At 41.9% G+C, this 17,709-nt stretch overlaps 1 protein-coding gene across 3 annotated transcripts in view; it reads left to right on the forward strand.

Annotated features, from left to right (window-relative positions):
- Nucleotides 1–17,709, forward strand: part of RPS6KA3 (ribosomal protein S6 kinase A3) — a 128,720-nt gene that overhangs the window by 63,101 nt on the left and 47,910 nt on the right. For all 3 annotated transcript variants that reach the window (XM_054006407.1, XM_054006417.1, XM_054006425.1), the window contains 3 exons: nt 676–756; nt 1,850–1,929; nt 10,514–10,620. In XM_054006407.1, coding sequence (XP_053862382.1) covers nt 676–756; nt 1,850–1,929; nt 10,514–10,620 — 268 coding nt within the window. The remainder of the gene's footprint in view (nt 1–675; nt 757–1,849; nt 1,930–10,513; nt 10,621–17,709) is intronic.

Consider the following 17,709-nt stretch of genomic DNA (forward strand, 5'->3'; position numbering starts at 1 on the left):
TCACCTTCTATCTGTAGGAGAGTACCTTCAGGGAAATGCAGCTACAGTAGCCAGAATGCATTGTTATACCACATTCCAACCTTTTAGTGTTTGGAGCATATTCAGGAGTAAACTGATAGCCTAGATTGATTGACATATGTGTTTTTAAAAGAGTCTCAGTGGTGCCATAGCATTGGATGGATATCTTTTGATTATAGTTTGTAAAAATCCAAATTAAAAGATTTTTGTTCAGCTTCTTTTGGTTTAAAGCTACTTCTTTCAATATAGTTTATTAAGTTTATTATAAGGTATGCTTTGTACAGTAAACCTGCATTCACACCAGTGTGTTCTACCACTTTAACTCTGTTTCTAAACTGATATAGTACAAAAATGTGTGTAGATCAGAGTATAGTGCTGTTGGAGTTCTTGGTTACAGATTTTTAATTTTTTTTTTCTAGGTTTCAAGTAGCAACAACTTGACTTGAGCAAGTCCGTTTTTAGTGAGATTTTCAGGAAACAATGTATTGTGAAGTAGGTTCTCCACACAGTCTCACAAATTTGCCTTTGCATGGATGTTATTGAATGGCATAGAGTTGTAATAATTAAACCAAAAATATACAAGGAGAAGTAAATTAGGGAAATGTAAGAGTAATAGTCTGTTCTCAATATGAATTATAGTTTGTGTTCATATTGTAGTTCGAGATCGGGTTCGGACAAAAATGGAACGTGACATCTTAGTGGAAGTTAATCATCCTTTTATTGTCAAGTTACATTATGGTGAGTTATAAAAGATGAAATATTATTTGTCTGTCACTGTGGTGACAAAAATTCAAATACCTTTACAAAGAATCATAGAAATTAGAGTTGGTCATCTAAACCCCAATCCTGCAAAAATGTATTGCACATACTTAGCTTTACACACTTTGAATAGTCACCCTAAAATCAGTTTTACTATTCTCAGTACATAAAGTTAAGCACATGGGTAATTTTTTGCAGAAACGGGGACTTCGGTCCATCCCTTTATAAAAGGAACGTATGTCAATTTAAATCTAGCTTGTATTTTTTTAAAAAAAGATTTCAGTTTCTACGCCTGTCTATCATACTTTTCTGTTTTTAAAATATTTTCCATCCCTAATTGAGCTATAAAGACTAACATGTACAAAAGTGTCTAGTCCCATTCCCATCAAAGTCAATAGAAATACTCTTATTGATTTCAGTGGCAACTCAGTTATTTAGAGGAAAGAGTGAAAATGGCTCTCTGCAATATTCTGTTAACTGCACAGAGTAAACAAACTGCAGAAATAGAAATATATTTTCTTATCTTTCAGTTATACCAATTTAAAGTTTTATTTGTAACAATAGTTGCTACAAAATGTTCAGACAGAAGTGATTTTTTTTGTTCTTAAGTTGATAGTGCCCCTTTAATATCATTCCCTACAGTGTATTCTTCAGTGTTTTGTCCAGTCCTGTTTCCATGTGATTACTGTACAATGTAATATATCTCCGTATTAGGTTGACTATCTCATAACACTAACATACATGATGTACGTTAAATGTATTGGCATGCTCACTTAAATCTAACTGTTTTATTATCAAGATTTGGAAAAGGAATGCTGATTAGCCAAGCTAAGTTTTCAGTGGCATAAAGTTTATTGGTGATCTGCATTTATCTTTTTCTTCTGACATGACACTGATTTGTTTTAAAGGTAGAATTTATTTAATTCTTTTAAGTGACTATGTTTCAATCTAGGAGAGAGTCATTGTTTTGGTAATGGGAACAATGGTAAATTCTGGTAAACTTATTCTTCTGGTCGTTGGTAAAAGTACGAATTAGCTGCTTATTGAATTTGTTTTTAATGGGTCTTTTCAGCTTTTCAAACAGAAGGAAAGCTATACCTTATTTTGGATTTTCTCAGGGGAGGAGACTTGTTTACACGCTTATCCAAAGAGGTAAACAATTTTTTCACATTAAACATATGGTTAAACGTTGTCTTTCACTGATCTGTGTTGGGGAGGTATATCAGGAGAGTTTACCTTCATGTTCTTAATTATTAAAAATGTGGTTTTCATTAAACAGATCTTAGAAATAAAAATATATTTCTATCCATGCTCTTCAGGCGGTTTTGGGTTTTTTTAATTTTTGTTTGTTTAGCTTTGAAAGAGTGCTGTCATAAGAATGTTGTTAATTTGTTACTCCTGAGGTACACTCCAGCAATTAGATTTCCCATATTGCTCTTGTGCTTTCTCATATACCCACCACCAACCTGTTTAAATAACTTGCCTCAAAAAGTATATAGAGCTATAGAAATATGCTTATACAGGGAGACTGTTAGTTGCAGTAGTTTGTGTATTTATTGACATCTATATTTATGCTAAATTAATCTGTATTATTATTAGCCCCCTCCCGAAAGTGCTGAGCATTTTATAAGCTTGAGGTGAGCAAGATTTGTAATCCTTATCCTAAGCTTTAAAAAAAATTCACACGTTTTTAGCCCTTATGGTCATGAAGAGAACTTTCCAAACAAGAGCCAAACTGATGCAGTGGTGTCTGTCTGACTACACTGCAATCAAGAGGTGTGATTGCAGCTTGTATAGGTAACCTTCAACAATGGGGGGGAGGGATAGCTCAGTGGTTTGAGCATTGGCCTGCTAAACCCAGGGTTGTGAGTTCAATCCTTGAGGGGGCCACTTGGGGATCTGGGGCAAAATCAGTAGTTGGCCCTGCTAGTGAAGGCAGGGGGCTGGACTTGATGACCTTTCAAGGTCCCTTCCAGTTCTAGGAGATGGGAGATCTCCATTAATTATAATTATAATGCAACTTCAACCCTGAAGAAGCTTGGAAAGCCAAACGGAGTTCACAGAAAGTCACAAATAAACACCTTGTGAAAGATCCAACATAGAAGATCCCTGGCTTTGATCTCTCATGGGCAACCCTAAATCATATCTGCACAAACCATGGTAGATGTGGCTACTTGCTGCACAAATGGAAAATTAAAGACTCTCCAGTGTGCAGCTGTGGTCACCCAGAACACCATGGAACATATAACAACTTGATGCCCGATTCACAAATACGAAGGAGGCATCACAGCAGTACACTTTACTACTCCAGACTCAATTATTTGGCTTAGCCATCTAAATGTAAAATTATAAGTGTTGTTCTACATTTACATCAGTCATATGAAGAAGAATCTAGCTTTGATCTAGCTAGATCAATCTACAGGCTATCAACACCATGCCCAGTACCCAGGATATATACTCAGGAGGCTAGCCCTTGCTGCTACCCATGCTGCCACAGTTACACAGCTGTTGCCAATCGTGTGCAGAAACATTGTTGTTATATTTATACCACAATCCCAAATCATGTTTCATGCCTTTCTGGTGGCCCAATTGTACCTACCATCTGCCAAACGTTTCATCTTCTGCAAAAGAGTCTACGACAGTGGTTCTCAACCAGAGGTCCAGGGCTCCCAGCGGGGCCGTGAGCAGGTTTCAGGGGGTCCGCCAAGCAGGACCAGTGTTAAACTTTCTGGGGCCCAGGGCAGAAAGCTGAAGTTTCACTGCATGGGGCTGAAGCCTGTGGCCCTGAGCCCCGCCACTTGGGGCTGAAGCAGAAGCCTGAGCAGCTTAGCTTCGCGGTGTCCCCTATGGCATGTGGCCCTGGGCAACTGCCCGGCTTGCTACCTCCTAATGCTGTCCCTGGCTTTTATATGCAGAAAACCAGTTACTATGGCACAGGTGGGCCGTGGAGTTTTCATAGCATGTTTGGGGGCCTCAGAAAGAAAAAGGTTGAGAATCCCTGGTCTACAATACAGTTCCTGCAAGCTACTCTAGGTTCAGCTTGCTCCACTTACTTGGGCCCTTGGCTATATTTGAAAACTTTGAGCCTCTTTGTCCTCAATTTACATGCTCCTTGCTGGCCTCTCAGTATATCACCTTCCTACTAGTGACTTTTCCATCTTCAGCCACTCCACAGATACAGAAATTCTAAGGGTCTTGGTTAGTGTTTTCACTAGTATGGGAGCTGGCCCTATTTGGGATTTAAATCTGTTTCCCACAAATGTGTTGTGTGTCAAGTGGATCAAGTTATTCATTGAGATGTCCCAGAGAGACTTAAGGCTCATTCCTGTAAGTTATTGGTGTATCTGCCTAACCTAATTTGTAGTTCTGCCACATGACATTTTACTCATGATTTTATACAGTATTGTTCTTTTGATTTGCCATCTACCCCATATATTGGGGAATAGTTCTGCAATTATGTTTTATTAGATCTCAGTCCTCATGACGATCCCCATGGCCATTGTGTGTGAAGCATTGTGCTCTAAAGGGGGTCTCAGCGCAATGCTCACTGATCAGACCAGATCAGTTACACCTTTCCCCAACTATCGCTGCTGCTGGGTGTCCTCCACAAGATCCATCAGGAAAGTGCCATGGTTATTCTATAGTCCCATTCTGGCCTGGCCTGTTCTGGTTTCCCCACTTCTCTGTATGTCAGCGAATCCCCCACTTCTGCTGCCAGCTTTCTCAGAAGTGTTCACGCAACGTGTCAAAAGGATCAGGCATCCCCATATGCAAACACTTCACCTCCCAAGTTTGATTTTTGTATGGGCATTTTCACTAGATTGGGATTGTTTGTCCGTAGTTCGAGACATCCTCTTGAGTAGCAGAAAAGATTCCATGAGATGTTTCTATTAGGCCAAGTGGAAGTATTCCACCTCCTGGGCCAGGCAGAGGGGTCTCGCCCCAGAGGACATACATTCCCCTTCTGTTAGACTACTTTCTGTCCCTGAAGACATCAGGGCTTGCACTCAATTCCATGAAAGTTCACCCCTCTGTGGAAGGATGTTCTGTGTTTACTCTTATTGACTCCAGGTTTGGGAAAGGCCTCTTTAGAACTTATCCACCCATTCAACCTATCACTCACCAATGGGACCTCAACCTCATCCTCTTGACGTTAATGAAATCGCCCTTCGAATCTCTGGCTTCATGTTCCCCGTCTCTTTTTTCCAGGCAGGTCACCTTCTTGGTAGCTATTACTTCTATGAGAAGGGTAGGAGAATTGGAGGCCATAATGGCTGACCCCCTTTTACCATGTTCCCTAAGGACAAAGTTTCCCTGCCTCTGCACCCCAAGTTTCTATGAAAGATAGTATTCCATTTTCATTTCAGTCAACCTATACACTTATCTGCTTTCTTTCCAAAGCCTCACGCCTCGGTAGAGGAGTGGCACTTTCACTCCCTCAGTGTCCGCAGACCCCTGGCCTTCCACCTGCAGAAGACAAGCCCATTTAGTAAGTCCCCTAAACTGTTTATCGCTATAACTGAATGGATTAAAGGGCAGGCGATTTCCACACGGAGGATCTCTAAGTGGGTTTCAGGTTGCATTACGTTCTATCAGTTAGCCATTGCAGTGAGGGCTCATTCCACAAGAGCACATGTATCAACTACAGCTGCCCTGCATATGATGTACCACTTCCAGATATATGTAGGACAGCCACATTGAGTTCGGTACATACCTTCGCCTCCTGTTACACCTAGTGCAAGACTCTGCAATGGATGCTTCGTTTGGCACAGCTATCCTCCGTTCAACCATTCTATCATCTTCCTCATATCCTCCGCCTACTTAGGTGGTACTTGATAATCACCCTCCGTGGAATACAATAGGAACCATCACTCGAAGAAGAGGAGGCTACTTGCCTGTAATTGGAGGTTCTTCAAGATGTGTGGTCCCTATCTGCATTCCAATCCCATCCACCTTCCCCTCTGCTAAGGATTTGTTCAGTTTGCAGTGGCAAAGGAACTGAGGGTGCAGTTGATCCGCCTCATCCTTTCTAGCCTTGAACGAAACCAGGAAGCAGAGCAAATGCGCATGCTCAGACCAACAGACACTACTACTTTCAAATTCTTTGGCTCCTGTTGCAAAATGGCTGATGTTGGTATGGTGGGTCCTGCGCTTTTCTTGGCAGGGGGGCTAAATGCCACTCCTTGCCCCTGCTAGTGTCCCAGGAAAGTGGTAGAGGAGGGAAGCAGGGAAGGGGGTCTGGGTTTGCTCCTCACTCTGAGCCCCAGACCCTGTCAACCCCTGTGGGTTTCTTACCCTCTTCCCTCTTGGATAGAGTTATCCTTGATCCTTGACGCTGGGGAAGGGAGTCTCCCTGCCCTGCTGGGGCAGGGTCTCCCTTACTTCGGTTCGCTGGTCTTTTGGTTGCCAGCAACACACCTCCAAACTCCAGTCCTCTCTCCTTCCTCGCACCACCCTATCTGCCTGAAGCAGGGTTTTTTTTTTTTTTAGATTACTGGCAGGCCCTTAATTGACTACAGGTGCTCCAATTAACCTGTAGCAACCCTCCCTAGTCTACAGGGAACCACGCCTTAATTAGCTTAGGGCTTATATATCTCCCCTCTACTACTCTCCCACTGCTCCCTGGCCCTGCTGTATCACATATTCCATTCCATTCCTTCCCTTCTCTTCTTCCCCTCCCAACCCCCCCCCAGCCCTCCCTTAACACCACGGGGTTAGGCTACTTGGGACAAGAGACAGTGTTGTAGTGACAGGATGTCCGTGTTGCTGTGTTGGCTTTTGGCTCTGTGCTATATCCGGAAGTGGAAAGATTGTAGAGATAGGAACCATCTAGTCACTCATGCATTCCTCTCCTTGTTTGTGTGCATCCATTGGAGTGGGGCGTGGTCCATAACAAGGGTGAACTGCTGCCCAAGTAGGTAGTACCATTAAAATCTCCATGGCCCATTTAACTGCTAGGCATTCCTTTTCTACTACGGCATACTGTTGCTCCCTGGGCAGGAGCTTCCAGCTGAGGAAGGAATCCCCCACCATCTGTGAAAGGACAGCCCCAAGTCCTACATCCAACGCGTCTGTAGGATGAATTCCTTTCTGAAATATGGGGCTATGAGCACTGGATGACTGCAAAGGGCTGTCCTCAGGTCTGTGAAAGCTTCTTCCGCTGCCTCAGTCCACTTAACTATCTCTGGGCCCCGAGCTCTTATCAGGTCCGTCAGAGGCGCTGCCCTCTTGGCGGGATGAACCGACGATAGTACCCCATTATCCCTAAGAATGCTGACTTGCTTCTTGCGGGTCGGGCGGGACCATTCCTGTATTGCTTCCACTTTGTTCCATTGGGGTTTCACCAGGTCTCTTCCGACTACATACCTGAGGTATCTGGCCTTGGCTAGCCCTATTGCACATTTGGATGGGTTAGCGATGAGGCTGGCCTGTCTAAGAGCATCTAATACCACATCCACTTTCCCCAGGTGTGTCTCCCAGTCAGGGCTATGGATTACCACATTGTCTAAATAGGTGGCAGCATACTTGGTATGAGGTCAAAGTAATCTGTCCATCAATCATTGGAAAGTCGCGGGGGCCCCATGGAGCCTGAAAGGTAGGATGATATATTGGAAGAGGCTGTCAGGTGTAGAGAAAGTGGTTTTTTCCTTGTCATCCTCAGCCAGGAGGTTCTGCCAGTAGCCTTTTGTTAAGTCCAAGGTGGTCAGGTATCGGGCCTTGCCTAACTGATCTACCAGCTCATCGATTCGTGGTATCGGGTAGGCATCGAATTGGGATACCTTGTTTAACTTCTGGAAATCATTACAAAACCTCAGGGTGCCGTCAGGCTTGGGGACCAAGACAATAGGGCTGGATCACTGGCTGTGGGATTCCTCAATAACCCCGAGTTCCAGCATCTTCCTTACTTCCGCCCTAATTTCTTCTTTTTGCCTCTGGCATGCGATATGGTTTTATCGACACCCTTGCTCTGGGACAGGTGACGGTGTGGTGTTGGATCAGCGTCGTATGGCCTGGTTGTGTGGAGAACACGTCTTGGTTCTGCTGGATCATCTCGACGACCTCCATTCGTTGTTCTGGGGCTAGTTTGGGGGATATCCTTCCCTGCCCTTGTGGGCCATCTGCCTGGGATGGAACCAGCAGGACAGCCAGGCACGTCTCCCGATCGAGCCAGGGTTTCAGTAAGTTGAAGTGGTAGATCTGCTCTGGCCTTCGGTGATCTGGCTACTTCACCTTATAATTCACCTCCCCAACTGCTTCCACGATCTCAGAGTCGAGTCCACGGCAGCTGGCCAGGAGCTTGCTTTCTGTTGTTGGTACCAGCATCAGCACCCGTTCTCCTGGTTGAAATTTCTGTGTTTTTTCCCGACGGTTGTAGAAGGTTAGCTGGGCATCTTGTGCTTTCTCCAAATGCCTTTGTACTATGGTGGTCACTTCAGCTTTTCGTTCTCTCATCTGGGTCACGTGTGCGATGACATTCTTCCCCGGGTTGGGTTGTTCCTCCCATTCCTTCTTTGCAATGTCTAATATGCCACGTGAGTGGCGTCCATACAGTAGCTTGAAGGGGGGGAATCCAGTAGATGCCTGGGGAACTTTTCGTATCGCAAACATCAGGTACAGCAGGAGGGTATCCCAGTCTTTTCCGTCTTGGGTCACCACCTTTCAGATCATGCTCTTGAGAGTGTGGTTAAATTGCTTGACCAGACCATCTGTTTGGGGATGACAGACTGAGGTCCACAAGGTTTGGATGTGGAGCAGGATACATAAGTCTTTCATCACTCTCAAAATGAAGGGAGTCCCTTGGTCTGTCAGGATCTCCTTAGGGATGCCTACCCTAGCAAAAACTTGGACCAGTTCTTCTGCCGTCGCCTTGGACGTGGGGTTTGTTAGAGGAATGGCTTCTGGGTACAGTGTAGCGTAGTCCAGGATGACGAGTATTCTTCGGTGGCCCCAGGCCAATCTTTCTAGTGGGCCTGCTAGATCCATGGCTATCTTTTCAAAAGGGACTTCAGTTACAGGCAAGGGTACCAATGGGGCCCTTAACTGAGGTCGAGGGCTATGCAATTGGCATTCTGGGCAGGAGGTGCAATAGCGCTGGACTTCTGAATGTACTCCCAGCCAGTAGAACCTCCTTAGGACTCTATCCAGGGTCTAATCTGCTCCTAAATGTCCCTCAAATAGATGACTGGGAGCTAACTCTAATACGGACAAGAGCTGTTCTACTACCTTCCCCCTCCCCCCCCCCCCCGCCCCATTGGCACTATCCAGTACAACAGATCCTGTTTTATTATATAGTACGGCCGTAGGCCTTTTGTTTTCCCTTCTGCTGGCACGCCATTAACTTCTACTACCTCCTCTCTCACGTTCGCATAGAGTGGGTCATAGGCTTGATTGCGTGTGGGCCAATCTGGTCTGATTCTATTGGATCGGTCTCCCCTCCTTCCCTTGGGGTACTTCGGCTCATGCTGGTGGCCGTCTCTGGGTCTCCCTTCCTCTGGTTCTCTGGCCTTTCAATTGTCAGCAACATACCTCCAAACTCCAGTACTCTCTCCTTCCTAGCACTAGACATGATTATCCTACACATTTTGAGAATGGTTTGCTGCTGAAAGCATTCTGTTTCAACACAGGAGAGAGGTGGTCATTTTATATAATCCAGTTTCTCTGGTGCCCGCTACAGAAGAAATTTATGAAGGCCCTGAATCAGCAAGTTACTTAAGCACATGCTTAACTTTGAGCAAGAGTAATTCCACAGCTGTCATTTGGATTAGTCACATGCTTAAAGCTAGCTATGTGTTTAAGTAGTGTGTTGAATTGTGGCTTTAGGATGTGGCTTAACTCTCATTAAAGTCAAAAGAAAGACTCCAGGGGGCGTTAGATTGGACCATTATTAGACTTTTTTTTTTAAACACCATGTCCTTTAATTCCTCAGAAATTTGGTCCAAACACTGCTGTCAGTCATCCATGTAAACCCATGGCCTATTGCTTTTAGGGTAATGGCTGGGAGGCAGGGCTCAAAAGTGGACTTTGTAATTCCACCTCCTACGGCCAGTAGAGACTGAGCGCACAGTTGATATGATGCCGATAGTGTAGGGAAGGAATACACGTTGCACCTGCCTTCTGCTCCATTACATAATGTATGGGCATGTAATTTGGAGAGCCCATATCAGAGTTAGTCATATACTATTTATTGCATTAACTATTCTAAAAAGTTGCCATTTTTCCATGAATAATTTATTTGACAGACCAGTTTCTCTGGTAACTGACCAGCTGTAGTCCACAGCACAAGCTTTTAGAAAAGTGGAAAAAATAGAGTACCCAAATCCAAGAGTTCATACCCACTCCACATGCACATGCCAGCAATGTAATAAAGACAGCCCTAGCCCTTAAGAGACGTGATTGATTATACAGGAGACTGAGAGACAAGGTGGATGAGGTAATATCTTTAATTAGATCAACTTGTGTTGGTGAGAGAGACAAACTTATGCAGAGCTTTTCTTCAGGTCACAGAACTGTGTGTAAGCTCAAAAGCTTCTCTCTCACCAACAGAATGAATGCTTCTCTCTCACCAACAGACTGGTCCAATGAAAGATATTATCTCACCCACTTTGTCTCTAATATCCTGGGACCAGCATGGCTACAACAACAATGCACATATACAAATGGCTCATTCAGTTGATGTTCTTGTGGTTTTTCACTAGCATGGAGGATTTTAAAAAAATCTCTTATTTTGCTTTTTCAGGTGATGTTCACAGAAGAAGATGTCAAATTCTACTTGGCTGAATTAGCACTTGCTTTAGACCACCTACATAGTCTTGGAATAATATACAGGGATCTAAAACCAGAGAAGTAAGAATCTACTGTAGTAAATGCAATGTATGAATTAGTTAATATTTTATATAGCAGTTCAACAGTGTAATAATAATGCTAAGCATTATTATTATCTTTATAACTATTAGCCATTTAAAATTATGACTATATAAGCTTCCCTGTGAAAGTTGCTTTTAAAAAAAGTGTGATAGTGCTTCCAGTAGAAAAAAAGCAACTGCCACAAGGTTGGTATGCCAGATATTGGGCACTCCCTGACAGCTGCACTTCCATGAGAAAAGAAATATTGAAATATACATAGCCCATGATTTCCAGGTACTTTAAAAAGCAGAATGGAGAATAGCATACTCTTGATCACACAGTCAATATGCAGAGTGGCCTTGATTTGTTGTTGTGTGTCCATCAGATGTTTGTTTGTTCAATATTGCAGCCTTTATTGTACGAAACAGATTTTTTCAAAGAAGGGCTGAAGTTTTTTTAAAAAATGCATAATACAAGATTTAAGGTTACATTTGAGCCTATATGTTTTTAAAAAACCCATTTGAAAACTAACTGTCGTAAAAAAAAAAAAAATTGTCCATGTCTAGTTTTCAATGTAAATTGCAGTAAGATGGAAAACGGAGTTCATGATTTAAAGCAATATTGTCAAGTCCAGTAATTTTAAAATAGAAATTTTGACCTATCTTAAACTGATTGAGTGACTCAGTCTACAACTTAATGGGTTTCTGTTTGTCATGCTGAACCTGCATGAGTGACCACTGAAATTGTAAGGTTTTGGGATGCCAATTCAGATGTCCATCTCAATAACCCAGTCATCCTTGCCTCACTCAGAGATGAACACAAGTGACTGAATTCCTTCTCTTGTTTCCATATCCTTCCTTAGTTCAGTTTTCCCAGTTATCTAGGTCTTCGGGGGAGAGAGTGTATTTGTGTGGTGGGGGTTAATACTAAAATAAAATGGAGGAGGCAAAGAGGAAAACAGTTGTTCCCCTTGGGAACTGCAGTCTGGATTCTCTGAGTCTTTCTGCTCTCAATGCTAGATTTTTGAGCTATCATCTGGAGAGGTGTCTAAATGGGAATAAAACTCTCATCAGTGCTTCATCTGACAGAAAGTTCATTCTGCCTCAAGGGCTTTAGGCCAGATAAGATGCAATTATGCTAAAAGTGTTACTACCTTGGGTGATCTTACCCTTATTACTTGAGCTCTCTGTCTGATTTGCAAATGATTTTGTAGCAGCCAGATCCCAGAAGAATGTGTCTGCCCCTGTTTCTGTAACGTGCAAGAAGCCAGTTGCAGTTAAAATGGGGGGGGGGGGGGCATGGTTAAGACTCCTTCTCTTTATACATAAACCTACAGCTCCTACCTAGAAGGTGGCTTTAGTTGTTAAAAGCCATGTTGTCGGACCAAATCTAGAAACACGGTGCTGTAGGTACCCACTCCCTGTGCTCTAAATCTTATCCCTCTGATTCTAGTGGGCTTGGATACAAATAACACAGATTTCTCATGATGGGATGTGACTGCTTTATGAAGAGGTCCCAGATCAGACCCACTAATTTACTTTAGAAGACTAATCTGTTCTCTGTAGGAATAGTACAGAATAGCTGCACCTTATCCTCCTACCAAAGGAATGTCCTCCATATTAACTTTGAGGAAAGTGAGCTGGATAACATTATCCCACTTCATCCAATGGTGCAAACATTGATTTATACCTGTTCTGTCCCAGTATTCACTTTATCTTGCTAATTCTTGCCAGCAGTATAAGCTCTCAATAGACAAAGCTTAATTCTGGGCCATTGGGGGAGGGATAGCTCAGTGATTTGAGCATTGGCCTGCTAAACCCAGGATTGTCAGTTCAATCCTTGAGGGGGCCATTTAGGGAACTGGGGTAAAAATCTGTCTGGGGATTGGTCCTGCTTTGAGCAGGGGGTTGGACTAGATGACCTCCTGAGGTCCCTTCCAATCCTGATATTCTGTGATTCTATGATTCTATGATTGTTCCCAAAGTTGATCTAGCATTTGTTTATTGTTCAGGAAGTAATTTTTTTCCTATCCTGAAAAATTCCTCGCAAAACCAAAGAGATGTATTTTTTTATTTTTCCTATCCACATCTGACTCTATAGTCATTCCTTCTGCTTAGCTAGAGTCCTGGTTTCTATATCTTACTGAATGTAATACTCTTCCAGAGAACCCTCCCTTCAGAGTTCTTAGAATCATGTTCTGCAAGTCTTGATATCTTCCAAATAATTCTGATACCTAAAGGATTCCATCCATTTTCCCACCATAGCTGTTGGTGTCCTCATTCTGGCTTCCTGAGCCTTCTAGCTAAAGTCCTAGAGAAGGAGGGAACAACTCTGCTAAATATAGTTTTATGGCTGTTTCTTACTTCAGGGACAAACTTTCTGGGGAGTTTTTTAATTGGGTTCTTAAGGACTAAACAAGAATGAGAACTATGTGCTTTCCGCTTAATAAAATCCTCAAGTCTCCATCTCTGACATAACTTCAGATTATGCACTGTTTTCTATAAACTGATAGAAAATCAAATTATTAATCCTGTAGCAGAAGAGGCATGACAGCAAGAGGTAGGGGATAGGAAGCCCAGTTCCCATTTCTCCAAGACCTATGACTGTGTGGAGAACCTGAAAAATCTACAGATTAGGAGTCCTCCTTTTTATTTAAAGCACATTTGGACAAGTGTCACAAGTGGTTAAGATACCCATGTAATCCACAAAGAAGATGGCTCTCCCTTCTCAGCGTCTGTTACTTTGTTATACTTTTTCACTGCTGCTGGCAAGAGAGACAATAGTTCTAAAGACTGTTCAGCACCTTCTGGCAACAGGTGCCAAGACTTGTGCACTCACATAAGCAATGCTGGGTTAGTTATTCCATTTATTTCATTGTGAGCAGTGACTCCAAGGAAGAGTGGCATATTCTGAACCTCATATATAGTTCAAGATGGAATCCCACCCACTCAGTGATCCTTCCCGTAGCCCTGAAAAATGCTCTGACTTCTATTGACATGCAGAATGTCCAGCTGTATATCCCCATTACTTCTTGGAACTAATGGTACTTTCATTTGTACTACAGAAGAGTTAACCTCCGATATTTTGCTCTCCACATCAGTCTTTCCTCTGTGCCATAAATCTTTAAGAAGCCATTGGTTGTAATGACAGCACACCAGTGGAAGGCATAGACTAGCAGTTCATATCTACATAGATTTTGTCTAGACCAGGACATTTAAAGAATAAATATTTTCCTGCTTTTATTGAAAAGGTTAGCCTGCCTCCATGTCCAATATCTAGACACATCTTGATAGAATCATCCTGTTAGAGGAAAGTCAAGCAAACTACCTGGGTTCAAATCTCCAATACTGTCTGCTTCTCCTGGGAATAGATGCAGCTAGTTGGACCCTGTCTTGAAGTGATACATTAGCCTCACTTCCACTTCTGGACTCTCAAGATTAAATCAGGAACAGCTGCAGTTAATCATACTTGGACCCAGAATATTTAATAAGTAGTCATCTTAAGGTCAGTTTAATGCTCCCATCTCCCTAAAAGGAACTTGCCTAGGCAAATTCTGATGAGTGGTTTTGACCAGAGATGTGAATCTTTCCAGTTAGGAACATGTGGCTGGGGGGAGGGCAGGATAGAGGATGGTAGTCTTATTTTGGAGCCTCTAGATCAGGGGTAGGCAATCTATGGCATGTGTGCCAAAGGCGGCACGCGAGCTGATTTTCAGTGGCACTCACACTGCCCGGGTCCTGGCCATTGGTCCGGGGGCTCTGCATTTTAATTTAATTTTAAATGAAGCTTCTTAAACTTTTTTAAAACCTTATTTACTTTACATACAACAATAGTTTAGTTATATATTTTAGACTTATAGAAAGAGACCTTCTAAAAACATTAAAATGTATTACTGGCATGCGAAACCTTAAATTAGAGTGAATAAATAAAGACTCGGTACACCACTTCTGAAAGGTTGCCGACCCCTGCTCTAGATGCTAGTAAAATAACAAAATAATAAGTTGGTCTAATGGAAGTGGTCTCAATTAGAATCCAGCTCCATTAAATGTTTAAAAGATTAGAGCTTATCGACGTCTTTGTTTCTCCTGTGGGGAATTCTGCCAGGAAAGATCTCCTACTCTGGACAGACAACTTCATTGTTGTAGTTTATTTGAGTCAGCAAACCAAGTGTTCCTGGAGTCCCTCCTGCTATTTCACTGGACATAAAGAAATCTGGTGGCAATTGAAACCCATTGCTTTGCAGGAAATTAAATCAGTTTGCAAGTGGCCTAAGCCAGGTATGATGTCCTTTTGAAGAGTATGGAATCTCTTCCTTTATATGTTCCAGGACATAGAGGCTACATGGTGACTCCCATCTTTGTTCACATTCTTCAGGTTGGTTTGGACTTTCAGGTTGGACTTTCCATACATTTTATGAGGCAGCAAATCTTGGCCCTCACAGAATACCCATTTATTATGGTTTGCAGCTCCTTACAAAAACTTCTTTCAGGTACAGATATGGATTAAACCTCTCATTAGACTCTTTATTTGTACCTGTCAGTTTAATCAGGGCTGGCAAGCTCTCTGTAGTTGGCCACTCCAGCATATCAAATTCTATAAACTGTTTCCTAAAGACAAGGTGGCTCTTCACTCTCTGCCCTTTTTTGTTTATAGGTGTCCTACCACTTTTCATCAAAATCAAGTGGTGGTTCCCCCTCTTTTTCTGCCATTGTTATGGAGAATTGCCTTCATTCCCTGGATGTCAGGAGGGCCTTGAATTTCCATATCAGTAGGACCCAGGATTTGAGGGTCAGTGAATGCTTTTGTTTTTTGTGTAGGTTCTAAGAAGGGTCACAATACTCATAGAAATGATTAGTCAGGTGGATCAGAACGTGTTTCTGATGCATATGTTTTACAAGAGCCCACCTGCGGACACATTCATGTAGAGTGAATTCCTTATGGGATGTATTCCCTTAGACACATTCAGGCAATGAGAGGGCAAAATTTGCATATGACACAATTATTGAGGCAAATCCAAAGAAGACACTGCAGAACTTCAGAAGCTATGTGAATGGTCAACATGATGAAAAATTGAATTCAGTGTCCATAAATGCAAAGTAATGCACATAGCATGGAAAGCTTAGCACTACTTATATACCTTACAGGGTTCTAAATTAACAGTATCAATTGAAGACTAAGTATCTGGTCATCTTTGTGGACAGCTCAGTGAAAACCTCTGCTCAATGAGCAACTGCAGTTAAAAAAGCAAATCACATTAGGATGCATAAGGAGTGGGATGGAGAGTAATACAGAAAATATTACAACGCTAATATATAAATCAGTGATTATTCTTATCTGGATAACTGTGTTTAGTACTGGTCACTCCATCTCAAAAAGACTGTTACAGAATTATGGGGTTCAGAGAGAGGCAACAAGAATGAGTTAGGGAAATGGAAAAAACTTTCATGAAAAGAAATTAAAAAGAGCGGGATTGTTTACCTGAGAAAAGAGACATGTAATAAGGGTCAGGACAAAAGTATACAAAATAATTAGTGGTATTGTGAAGGTATGTGGGGAGTGTCCGTTCTCCCTTAATATGTAATACAAGACAATAAAATAAAAGGGTAACAAAACTGATAATTTTTCACACACCTAATTAGACTGTGGAATTTACGGCTTCAAGAAGATGTTGATGCAAGATTCAGAGGGAATGGATATTTATATGGATAACAAGAAAATCCAGGGTTACAATTAATGAAAAAAATTGAAGTAATTTAAAATTTCATGCTTCCTAGCACAAGCCAATCTGTAACTATTAGGGGTTCAGATGAGACTTTGATAAGCACCAGTTTATCTCATATGTGTCTGCTGCAGGGCTTCTTGCACCTTCATGTGAGGCATCTGGTGCTGGCTACTGTCAGAGACAGTATACTAGCTTAGATGGCCAACGGGTGTGATCCAGTATGCCTCTTAATGAAGAGAGAAAGTGTTGCTTTGGAAGAGGACTTCAAACTGGCAGTTTGGTTTCACATGCATGCCCTTACTGTGCATTTAGAATTAGATAGCTATCTACTGCGAGTGCTCCTTTTGGTAGCATTCTCTTTGACTTTGTTCTTGAAAAGTAATTCCTCCATGTTGTGGAAATGGGATTGCTATAGACTAAGCTGGTTTACTCAAAGAATAGATACTTTTTCTTACCCAGAAATGGTTGTATTCTTATGAAACCAGCTCAGTCCACAATGAGCAAACTTTCAGTGGAATTGTTTCTGTGTTCATTCTAAAACTAGTACCTGCCCCTTTTCTGAAAGGTTTTGTGTTTAGGACAGTGTTATTTGCAGAATGCCACCTCATTTTGGCTTTTTTTGGTTTTACATAAATGTTCCCTGTTGATTCTAATGGAGCTCTTCTTTAACCTGATAACTTATGCTTTCACCAAGGCACACGTCTTCTGTCTTATTTGTAACTACTCTAACTAGTGCTATGTCAATGGCTAGTAGTGTGCTCAGGAGGAACTTGGGGACACACAAATTATGTTCTAAATTCCTGCACTTTCCATTGGTTGCTTATGTCTATACAACCGTGATGTGAGTGAAAACTTGTTAAATTGTAAACTGAGCTGGTTTCATCAAACAAATACCATTTACTGGTAAGACCATTTTTCTAAGCTGGTGAGGAATGTCTTCCAGATCCTTAAAAAATACCATACCCAGTCTGAGAAATAAATCACTTTTCAAAACCACCTTTTCTATGGGATCCATGATGGTTCCTACATAGTTGGAGCATGTGCAAACAGGAAAGTGAATGAATTTTAAATGTTGTTCGTTTATGATCCTTTTAAAACACAGAAGTGGGGAAAACTTGTTTGCCAAAAGTAAAAGGATAAAAATATCAAGGAAGGGGAACTTTAGAGCTTTTAGGATAATAAAACTGTTTTTAGAAATTACTCCGTTCAATCTTGTTACCGTTTCCTTTTTAATAAATGTTTTAATAATTATATCTAAAATAGAAAAAATGAAATCAAACACACTATACTTTCTAGAAATTGGTCGTTGAATAAATGATACATCCTTCATAGATTTCCTGTTCTTGGGCTTAAGCCTTGGGTGTGTT

Source organism: Malaclemys terrapin, chromosome 1, assembly GCF_027887155.1.
Source record: "Malaclemys terrapin pileata isolate rMalTer1 chromosome 1, rMalTer1.hap1, whole genome shotgun sequence".
In the NCBI taxonomy this organism is placed as follows: domain Eukaryota; kingdom Metazoa; phylum Chordata; order Testudines; family Emydidae; genus Malaclemys; species Malaclemys terrapin.